Raw genomic sequence first — 11,825 nt, 5'->3', positions numbered from 1 at the left:
TTTGAATTCGGTTAATTTCTGATCCCATGGGGCACCAATCTTTTCCAAGTGCCGGCAACAAAAATATTAAAACGGGCGATTTCCATATAGGCGATCCAGTAGTATTTTTTAGGATACAAAATAACTCGGACAGCAAAATCTAGGGAAGCAACAGAAAAACCCCCTTCTAAAGCTACAAAATAACTCAAGACCAACACGCCAAACAGGCCTTCAATCTAAGTGGAAGACCTTCAGACCGTGCATGCAAGGACCATGGAAAAGGTTGGCCACTGAGAAAATCAACACGGCAACTGAATCAGCGATATGCTTCGTATCACAATCGCATTCCAAACGATGTAAAAAGGAGAAAACTCAGTATGTAATGTGATTCCATATACCCATTATTCTTTGGCCCAAGCTTGCTGGGAACGTGATCCTAACAACACATTGCAAATTCATGATAGACCTAACTACTAGTTTTAAATCAACCAGGGTGAGAACAAAACCATCCCTCCATAAGTCAACTTCGAACAATTGGAAAAATTGACCCAAACGCAAAAGAATACTCTCCACTGGCTTGGGAGCCATCGGAGTAGGCTCCAGCAATCCTATGTTTATTTAATCCCCGTAAATGTCACAAGATGACAAAAAAATATTGTGAACATCAGCTGCAATTCTACACCTTTGCAAGCTCAGTAGCAGCGGTGGCAGCAGCAGGAGTTACACCACCAGTGGTTGGCCTGAGGTAACACGAAATCCCATTTAATAACTAAACTCAATATCATGAAAAACAAGATTTACTAAACCACACGACACAGTATAAGATTTGACTTACAATCCCACGAAAACTTTGAAGGCATCATAGATTCCCCACTGAGCTCCAGTAAGAGTTCCAATCATGACGATACGGAGAGGAAGCCCACGGGTAAAGAGACCCCACAAACCTAGCTTCTTCACAGCCTGGACAATCCAGAAGACAGTCAAAAGAAAGTGTAAAAGAACAGACAAGCACCAGGGAACCATGCCAAGGAGAAATTACTCACATCACCAACAGTTGCTCCTTTGGCATTGTTGAGAAAAGAGACAAGATTGTCAGCAGGGTGAGACACTATAGCACAAAACACACCAGCCACATATCCCCCAGCAAAACTCACACCAAGCTGCAGATTTTTACTACATTGGTCCTTCGGTGTGGGGATGGCATACTTATAAATATATTCCACAATGGTCTCAAAAGATGCAAACTTCATCATTGTATCTGAACATAATCACATAAAAGGTCAGAAGACATTAACAATAGCCTCAAAGGGCTCAGCACTTTTCTCCAATCAAATCCCTGGATAAGTGTGAACAAATTTTCAATTAAAATATATGGCCTGACCAAACCAAGTTGGACAGAGATTAGCAAATTACTTTTGTGCATATTAGAACAAAGATCAAAGAAACTAAGACGCAACATATGGACCATTTCATGGAATGAATGGAGTACATACTTCTTTTTCATAAGTAGGAATGAAAGGGGAACATATTACATAATTATGGGATGGAGTGTGTATACATACACATTTTCTAGCTTCTACAAGGAATATCCAAAATTTAAAATTTTATACTAGGCCTGTGCAAAAATGAGCTTGGCCCGCTCAAACCGAAAGGCCCGACACTACCAGCCCGATAAAAGCGGGTTAAAATCAGAAGCGGGTCATCCAAGTATTACAAGCGGGCGAAACCGAAGCATGTAAATAAACCCGTAGGCCGTATGTCCCTTCTTCAGAAAAACGTAGACCTCTCGCTCTCTCTCTCTCCCTCCTCGATCAAGCCTGCAGAAACCGAGTCTCTCTCTCTCTCCTCGATCGCGCCTCCAAGCAATAGAGTCTCTCTCTCTCCTCGATCGTGCCTCCAAGCAACTGTGTACTCCAAGCATACACTTCAGCTGCTGTAGAAACCCTAGCTAGTGGCGTTCTTCGTTGCTGTTCACCATCACTGTTCGGCCGCAGCTCCAAGATCAAGTCGATTTGATGAGGTATATTCCGTTTCTCATGCTCCAAATTTCTCTGTCAAAACCATGGAGAAGAACCACTGGATTTGTCTTGCTCCGTATCAATGGCCTCACGCAATTACTCATTATACAATTATCCGAGAAGCCCACTTGAAGTTATCGGCATCTTTGGGGAGAAACGAAGGGAACCCAGGAGTGGAGTAGACTTTGAGACACTTTGGGGCTCTGCGTTTGGTGTGCTTTGGGGGTGGTGTTGGTGCGGAGATGGGTGTGAGGGTTTCTAAAAAAACCGATAGTTTTGCCCGACCCGAACCAGTCCGAGTCGGATCGGATTGTTTCTGGTGCAGCTGGTTCACGGGTAACCTCGGGTCGGGCCAATATATTGCTTGGGCGGGTCATTGCACAGGCCTATTTTATACAATGAAACTCGATACATGGAAGTCATACAAAAACTATCAACATAATCATTCCCGGATTTAGGCTATGGAGGTTAAAGACTCAAAACAAATACTTGTAACACACTCATTCACATGTTTGGAACGATTAATAACATATATGGCTTGCCTCCTTGAAAGCCTCACTTGAGATTCATCTTTAAATTATAGTTATGTTGTGCCATTTGTGCAGTGTTCTGGCATTTCATATTAAGTTACTTTAAATAATTTTTAGTGCTGCAACATCATCGCTACTTTGAATTTTGTCAGTCAAAAACAGAGTACTACCAATCCAATTCCTTTCCCCCACCCCAACTTACAAGGAATCTGACGTCCCCAGAGAGGAACTAGTCCCTTGTATAATCTGCATGATTTAAAAAATTGTTTAGTCATCCTTCATGCAATTGCATATATTATTAAAAAAGTTGAAACCATTCATATGCTAAAATCGAAACCATTCATAAGCATACCCTGCATAGCCTTCCGACTTAACAAACTTAGGAAGCCCATCTGAAAGACCTCTAGCAAAACCAGGCTGAGTTTGAACTCGGACCTTCACTGCCTCAAATGGGCAAAGAGCAATGTCCGCAATGACCTCAGCGGATGCAGAACCAGCAAGATAGATCAAGGTTTTGTACTTGGTTGCATACTCAGGTCCAGCAATGTCAGAGTAGTATTTCTTAAAGAATTCATAGAATCCAAACTTGCAGGCACCCTGAGCACTGTAACCAAGCAAAGTTGGCACCCAACCCCTGAAGAAGCCTCTGATGCCCTGCTCCTTCAGCAACACTCCAAAACCAGATGAGATGCTTTTGTACTTTGCAGGGTCAATCTGAAAGCTAAAAATCTCCGTGTTAATTGGCAACCCTATACTAGAGTGACACATCATATTAGAGAGCCACCTGGTTGATTGTTGAGAGAAAAACATAAGATGCTTCTACGTTCTCTCTTTATTTCCAGCCTATTATTGGAAATTATGCAAAAAAATATAAATCTATGTCACATCATCTCATTCTGCACGGAAATACAACACATAAGCTATCACCTCTACACAGATTTCTCGCGTCCAAAGCAGACCACATTATGCGCAAAGAAAATATTTTAAAAATTTCCGTGAACTGATATGAAACTAAAATTATCTTCAAGATCTTTGTTCAATCCTGTTGCATGATATGAGAACCAAATAAAGCATGGGCCATTCTCGACAACTTAGTTCGTTAGCACCCATAAAAAATACATAAAAAATAAGACAGAAATTTTAACGTGTAGTTCACACCAAGGTACTCATTAGGAAGCGCAGATGATATGGCCTCAACATACACGCTTAAGACCAAAAATCTAAGTTGTCAAAAAAATATGCCTTCCATGAATAAAATCGTGCTGCAATGTATTAAGGCATCAAACACTGCAGCAGCACCATCCACAACTAACAGAATATGTGTATAGCAGAATGTGCAAATATTCTGGAATCTATGTAAATAACAGAATGTGTATAGTAGGGACAGGTGTCGTGCATTGTATGGAAAACTTCTCCAGAGTCTGTTAGAGAATTCTGCTATAAATATGTAAACACACAGTAGTTGAAATCAATGAGAAATCGACGAATATTGCAGTGATCCTTCTGTGTCCTCTCGTTTTTAGCCTTTTTACCAACACATTGCCTGCCTTTGTTTCATATAATGCAACGCCATTACCTCGTAAGCAACTGTGTATATGCATCTTTGAAGAAGAAAAGAAATAAGGAACAACGAGAAGGAAATAGGGGAAAAAGATAAAGAAAGAAAGAACAATGAAGCAAAGCTCAAGTTCAGTACAAAACACCAAAAGTATTCAAGTGAAGATCTAGCACAACTTCGGGCGGAAAACTGATTAGTGATTCCGAGAATAGGCATGAAAGTCGCGCCACCGCACATATAGATGGGATTCCAGATTGCAATACCTACTAATTAGAAAACATGCTCGTAATTGAGCATGTGATATATTTAAAAATATTCGAAGGTTGAATTTCAGCTGAAATAACACAAATCATCATATTGTCAAAGTGGCATCCGTAACATGAATCGCCAATCCGAAAATATAACCATAGATCAGAACGGGTGGATATTCTAATATCGAAACTATAAAATGAGCTCGATAGTATATCCATCCAAACAAATGAGATCATGAAGTAAAAACTCGGATCTAGCCGAATACCAAGTCAATGCAAAAGAAAGCTTAGAAGCGCTTCGAGAGAGGCACAGATAGATACATGTAAATCTAATCCGAAACAAAAATGCTAGGTAGATGGCAAAAAAATCGAAGGAAAAAATAAAGGAAGGGGAAAAAAGAAAGGAGGAGAAGAAGAAGAAAGGAAGGTAAATAAACGAAATACAGACCTGCATATTACATTTGACGAGATCGAGCGGAGTGACGGCCATGTGAGTGAGACCGCAGCTGAGGATGCCGCCGAAGGTACAGGCGGCGTAGAATTGTGGGGAATACATCTCGATCTTCTTGGAAGGCTCGGAAGGGGAAGGAACAAAGACGTTCCTGGTAGGCGAGGAACGTTCTGAGAGGGTGTTAAGGTTGGAGCCAAGCATGATTTTATCGAGAGCTAGGGTTTTGTGGGAGGCGGCGGATGAGTAGAGGAAGCTCGGGATCAGAGATTGACGCGATGATCTTTCTGAGAGAGCCATCGCAGAGAGAGGGAGAGGGAGAGCGGAGGGGTGGTGTGTTTGTAGGAGTCAAAAAGAAAAAGAGGGAGAAGGTCGTCGGAACTCGGAAGCGAGCGACAGAGAGAGAGAGAGAGGTTAGGGCTGTGTTACCAATCTCTCGCTGCCAGAGGCTACCCCCCTCTCTCTCTCTTATAGAAATAAGAGGACAGTTCAAAGTATTAACAAAAAAAAAAAAAATTTGCAGCAAAATCGTGCGGCCGTGCCCTCAGTTTGTCTATAGCGTTATTTATACGAAGGAGAGATGTGTTATACAAAACAAAATGACCCTGTGCTTAGAGTCAATTACGATGCTGACATTGGAGACTGGAGGGCATAGTCTATGGATATTCTCCTATCCCATCGTCCCCGTATCAATATATGTGAATTGATTGGAGTCAATTAACTTGTCTAATTTTCGGAAACAGTTTAACTTGTTAAATTAGAGAATTGAGTTTTACTGTATATAAGTAAAGTTAAGTATTAATCTATTTATTAATATTGATTTATTTATATTTATAATTTAAATTAATATTATTTTAATAAAATTTACTTTTTAATCAATCATATTATATTAATACATATATTAGTATATAATTATATTTATAATTAGATTTTTCGTAGATTATTATACTTTTCTCAATTACCAAATGTATTAAAAAAATATTATTATAATTGATCAGTAGTGTCTCTCATTCTCTCAATGATATTTCCGACTATTGAGACATGTTTAGAAGTTATTAGCTAAACTTTATGCTTTGAAACCTACATTATTATTATTATTATTATTATTATTATTATTATTAAATGAGTAATACTAGATATAAATTTCATACAAGTCCTTATTATTATATTTGACTTAAATCAATATATTCTACTTATCATTTATCCATTCATTTCTTCATTTTGTTGCATTTGTATCTATACCACATCACGACCAATCAAATATTTCATGAGTGTATGGTTACAGTCTTACAGATAAACAAGATTACTCAATAAATCTCTTGAAGTCGATTCGATCAAACTCAAATGTGGCTTGGTTCGTTTATTAAATAAATAATTCATGAATACATAAGTCAATTATTAAATACCACAACTCTCATAAAACGTGACTCGACAAATGTCACCTTGTATAAATTCGAATAAATTTGAATTTAATATATATTTTTATAATATTATATGTATATTTATAATGAGAATATTTAAAATCTTTAAAGAAATTAGAAAAAATTATCTTCCTAGCACTATACATGTTCCTTAAATAACACTACTAACTACTCTACGTATTGGCTTTTCTCATCTTCATTTGATCATACAGCCAGTGATTGAACTCCTCACTGCTTTTACAGTAATTAATCACTTTCTTATGATAATTTAAAGTATTGAAGAATCTCATTTTATAAATATACATTTGACAAATTTTCTTCTCTCATTTCATTTAATCATTATAAATTTTTCAAAATTTCAAATAAAATATAATAAATCATTAAGTTTTTTTAAATCTCAAAATAAAAATTATATTCTAACAGTATTTTATTCAACTTTTAATTTTTATCTTATCTCATTTAAACTCATTATCCAAATCAAGCCTAAATTATTATTTATTTAAGAAGTTTTAAAGGGTTACATGTACATTTACCAAGTATTACTCACAGCATTTTCAATGATTTTTTCATCATATTATTTAAAATACATCATTAAAATTTATTTTTTTATATTTTAGATATTAATTTTTATAATATATCATACATCAGTTTATCTATTTATTTATATCATTTAAATATTATACCTTTTAATATATTTTATTTATTTTAAAAAAAAGTAAAAAATAGAGAATAGAGAGAGAAATTAAGTAAATATTTATACAAGTGTGTACAGTATTCCATATATGTAGAGGAGATACTATAGTAAACTAGATATTATTAATAAAATATATAATCCATTGGATGAGCTATTTTAAACTATTTTCTTTACCTAACTTATTGAGAATGCTCTTGCACAGTCATTGGTTGAGGAGGTAGACCCAAATATTTTGGGATACGGTTTGGGTTTGACGTTTTACAATGCAAACTAGACGTGCATATTGTAGTGTATAGTTGGGCTTCAACTTAAGGGCCACGTAAAAGAAACAACAGAAGGATAAAGCAAGACCCACAGAAACGATAGAGAGAGGCTGAAAGTGGGTTTTGAGCCGAGGCCCATCTTCTCCAGATCTATCGTCTCAATAATGAGGCCGAGAATGATTTCATGGACGAAGCTCTCTCATACACCACTCTCTCCCTGTTGATATCTTAGATTAACAGTACATGATCTTTAATTCTTCCCATTCTCTCAATCCCACGAGTAAGGTCGCTACTTCCTATGGACGATACTTCCTATTCCATAAATCATGAATTAGCACAAGTCTAAATGAGGAAACCAGATTCTTCATGTACTATCTATTATACAGGAGTCTAAATGTGGTCTGGCTCTTTTGTCTGCCATTAATTTTATATAGCACAAGCTAGTCTTCATTCAAAAAGAGAAAAAATTAAAAAATGAGAGGAGAGGAAATAAAAAGAATGCAAAACTTAATAAAAGTTTAGGCTAAGTCAAAGGTTTGTGTTTTGGTTTGTAATATCAACACTGCCATTGATTCCTAACATCCTAATCGTGGGAGGCTGGTCATTTTGAAAGTTTCAACATTTTATAATTAAAGCACGCTTGTAATATAGACTGATCCTAACCATTGCAACACAATTTCGTTATTTTCTTTTCATGTAAATGGCTATAGAAATTGATATTCTTTACCATCTATAACTGTTTGAGTTACATGTTATTTCCGACTTGGTTTTGTTATCGAGAGATGAATGACAGAAGAGAGAGCTAAACCACAATGATGATATAATCATTTTGCCTTGGGCGTGAGAGTTTCAGATGAGCTTGAGTACAGAGACACTGACGTGGCTCGAGGAGGGAGAGAGAGTGCAAACCAATATTGGAGGTTTGGCTTGTAAGAGAGAGAAATCCAAGGCTTTTTGGTTTGAGAGAGATAGAAAATGGAGAAAAAAAAGAGGAAGAGAGGAAAAAAAGATGAGCGCACGTATCATGGAGGTGATTGCTTGAATATGATGAGTTCTATTTTTTTCTTAAATGATATGTCAATCGATTATTGGAAGGTATAAATATCATCTTTATACAAGAACCGGTTCTTAACATTTTTATTATATAATATTAATTTTATTAGTCCATTATATATATATAAGACTCAACTTTTCATTTATTGTTAATTCCATGCATATCCATCTTGTGTGAAGAGATTATTATCTTGTGCAATAATAATGGTGATTATTGAGGATTATCTACCCAAGACTCCCACCGTATATCGTAGATCGATCAGGGCGTGCCTAGGCGGACACCATCATTCTTATACGAAAACCGGCCCCCCGGTTTCCATCATCAGTATAGTCTTCTGATCAAGTATACTACTTGATCATCAGTAACTAATAGCTAGCTTTCTTATCAAATAGCTAGATCCGCTAATTAATTAAAGGGATTTCGCACCTAAAGCATGCCATACCGTACATTATTATTATTATTATTTTTTAAAAAGCAACAAAAGTTATCAAACAAAATTAAAATAAAATCAACAAACAGCCTGCATGTCTTTATACATTAATCGTCGTGTTGTCGGGCGGTTGTCTCCACGACTTCAATAAGACAACTTTATTATTCCTACTTTTGATGATTCAATTCGTAATATAATTCTAATTAGTGTCTCGTCTCGTGTTGTACATATACAAGGTTTTTTTTTTTTATTTAGTTTAGCTATTGTTTTACAACCTCGTGATCAGATCGAATGGACCAACGTATGTAGCGATCACAAACTGATCACAATCTTAATTTGGTTTTCCGGTCCCATAACTAACACCCACATATATATAGCACATGAAATACTAGTGTATGCATGGTGAAATAGGTATATAGAAGGTTGGTTTTGTAAAGGCCTAGGAGATAGCATAGCAATTAGCATGCATCTCATTTTCTTTTCCTGATATATATAATATTATTTATATATAAGTATATATTAGCACAAGAAAAATATTATATAATATATGGGCCGGATGGGAACGAATATTTACCAGATACGTAAAGCAACATGAATTAAAGTCAATTGAGTATTTTAGTAATTATTGGTTGTCATAAGAAGGTATCAAAGAATAAGAAATAGGCGGTATACATAGAGAATATATCTACAATAGATGTATATATAGTCGAGACATAGGACGGTACTGCTTGGACGGCCTTGAGCTAATTGACAGTCTCTAAAGAAATGGAAATGGTAATGTCAATTAACTAATACGTGGTTAGCAATTCATGGTTGGAGTATAATAAAAAAAAAAAAAAGGAAGATAGAGAGGACCCATACCCCTTATAGAGCGTGGACGTGAGAGTAGAAGTGGGAGCCTGATTTGATAGAAGAGCAAGAACCATAATATTTAAGAAGGTGAAGAAAAGATGACATATATTGACATGATACCGCACATGATTTAAAAAAGAATATGGCCGGGGGTATAATAGGAGTAGATTAAGGAAAAGGATGGGCTCCTTCCCTCCCATAGCATGCGGCATAAAATTGAGGAGGGAAGCTGGCCGGTTGTCATGGAAAGTACTGGACAAGAGAATGTAATACAAGTGCCCTAACAATTTGTATGCTTCGAAATACTATAGATATTAACAGGGTGTAACTAGCTAAGAGCTGTATCAAATAAGGCAACCGTGTGAATTAAAAAAAATTCATATAGAGCTTGCTTCAAAATTCAAATGAAAAATAGGCAGCTTCCATCTATAAATTAGTAAAAACAATACATTGGGGTTTTGCACCTTCCGTTGCACAAGGAGCGATGAAAACATGCCTCAAATCCTGCAAAGTTATGCTCCCCCGCATGTTCAGCACTAAATTGTTCGTTATTCGTGAGATCCAACCAATTAAAAAAATATATAGTTATTGCTTCCTTGTTACTACGAAAACAAATATATATATATATATATATATGTACACATATTGTAGAATCCCCAACTTCTGTGCCATATGATTAACAAAAAATTAATAAAAAATATATATAAATGCTAAGTCACCAAAAAATCATAATAAAAATAAATAGATATCATAAATATTATCAATAAAATAAACAAATCCCTATTCTTGAGCAACTCGCCAAAAGGAGATAGATAAGTGGTATGGTGGGACGTATTAGACTCTAGGCCGGTAGTCTTTTTAAAAAGTTTTCCGACTTTCCTTTTAATTTTATTTCGGGGATCAGAAAATAAATGGTCGGTCCAACAAAATAACTTGCATGCGAATCCATATCTTATTGATGATATTCTCGTTGACATACATATAATTTGGATTAAAATATATGTCTATGCTGTGCTGAACAGCTGGCTTGTTGGCTGTGGTCATAAACAAAAGAAATCGAAATCCTTGCATATATAGACGATAGATTAGTATATCAAATTAAAGTCGTACGTAGCACATTCTAAATCTTTGTTGTCGTGCAATCAAACTGCCATGCCATTCACTTATTTAGTACCAGATTAAACTCTTTGTCACAAGGAATACATTGGTATGCGTATTGCCTGCTTTGGGGAAACTTCGGAGTTTTTGGATGATGATTGTATGAGTCGAAATTAGAATTCAACGCGTTCTATATATATGATTTATCATTTGGTTTTTAGTAATACGACACCATCAAAGCAAGAAAAAGGTCCCACCTTTAAAGGAGTTTTTTTGGGTCGGTATCCAAAATTCAATCAACAAAATCAAAATGGTCGGTTTTTCCAAGGCCAACGCTCGAGCCTCTCACTTACAGTCATCAATACTCTACAAGGAGATCCATTCCAAGACCCCGACGCAATTGCATAAACGCAATTCCGAGTAATTTGTTTGATTTTTTTTAAGACTTTATTTATTTATTTTTTTACACAATAATTGTATGTGCGTTACATCATATTTCGTGGGCGTTAAGTGAAGTTAAAACTAACGTTATTCCTTTTAATTTTTAAAAAAAAAAAAACAAAAACAAAATTTAGTTCTGACCATGATATTTATTATAATGGTCTATTTAAATGATTCTTGTGTATGAAACAATGAGAAAAGTTAGGAGAGGTTTGGCTTTAAAAAAATATTTTAACTCATCTTATTTAATTATTATATATTTTTTTAAATTTTTACGTAAAATATAATAAATAATTTAATTTTTTTAATTTTAAAATAATAAAATTTTAAAAATATTTTATTTAATTTTTATTTTTATTTCAACTCACCGTCCAAGACCTCCTTTTAAGGAATATGATTTCGCTTTAGGTTCATAGCAGGTAACACGGCTGCTTCAATTTATTTCTCCGTCTGTCATTGGAAAAACTTTATTTTTATCTTTTAAATTAAGAGTTTTATTACATACAAGCACAGTCGCATATTAATCTGTATATCAATACTGATTTATTCATACTTAAAACTTAAATTAACACTATTTTTAATAAAATTTACTTTTTAATCAATCATATTATATTAATGTACAAATTAATACATAATTATAATTACAAATATATTTTTCCTTAAATTAAACAGGTAGCGAAAGAAGACGCAATTGAAGCATCAAATTTGTTCTACTTCTCCCCTATAAAAAATAAATAAATATTACCGCTTTCTTTACCCTTTCAAACATGATGATCATTAAATAGGAC

At 35.2% G+C, this 11,825-nt stretch overlaps 1 protein-coding gene across 1 annotated transcript; it reads right to left on the bottom strand.

Moving 5' to 3' along the window:
• Positions 1 to 336: 336 nt before the first annotated feature.
• LOC122307088 (mitochondrial phosphate carrier protein 3, mitochondrial-like) lies at positions 337 to 5,314 on the bottom strand. The gene is made up of 6 exons (XM_043119710.1): positions 4,785 to 5,314; positions 2,880 to 3,241; positions 2,730 to 2,773; positions 1,023 to 1,237; positions 815 to 939; positions 337 to 719 (listed from the first exon to the last, which is right to left on the bottom strand). The coding sequence occupies exons 1-6, from the start codon at positions 5,082 to 5,084 to the stop codon at positions 656 to 658; spliced, it is 1,110 nt and encodes a 369-aa protein (XP_042975644.1). The 5' UTR covers positions 5,085 to 5,314; the 3' UTR covers positions 337 to 655.
• Between the last annotated feature and the right edge of the window lie 6,511 nt (positions 5,315 to 11,825).

The sequence above is a fragment of the Carya illinoinensis genome, chromosome 4 (genome assembly GCF_018687715.1).
Source record: "Carya illinoinensis cultivar Pawnee chromosome 4, C.illinoinensisPawnee_v1, whole genome shotgun sequence".
NCBI classification, from domain to species: domain Eukaryota; kingdom Viridiplantae; phylum Streptophyta; class Magnoliopsida; order Fagales; family Juglandaceae; genus Carya; species Carya illinoinensis.
Note: the sequence above shows the minus strand (reverse complement) of the source record. Positions and strands in the feature narration are given on the sequence as shown.

Excerpts from the sequence above, each read along its gene's own strand:
- LOC122307088 (XM_043119710.1), bottom strand. The coding sequence starts at position 5,084 with ATGGCTCTCTCAGAAAGATCATCGCGTCAATCTCTGATCCCGAGCTTC. Across the intron at positions 1,238-2,729 it reads CTGGGGACGTCAGATTCCTT|ATACAATGATGAAGTTTGCA; the intron begins GTAAGTTGGGGT and ends GATTATGTTCAG. Across the intron at positions 940-1,022 it reads AAGGAGCAACTGTTGGTGAT|GCTGTGAAGAAGCTAGGTTT; the intron begins GTGAGTAATTTC and ends TGGATTGTCCAG.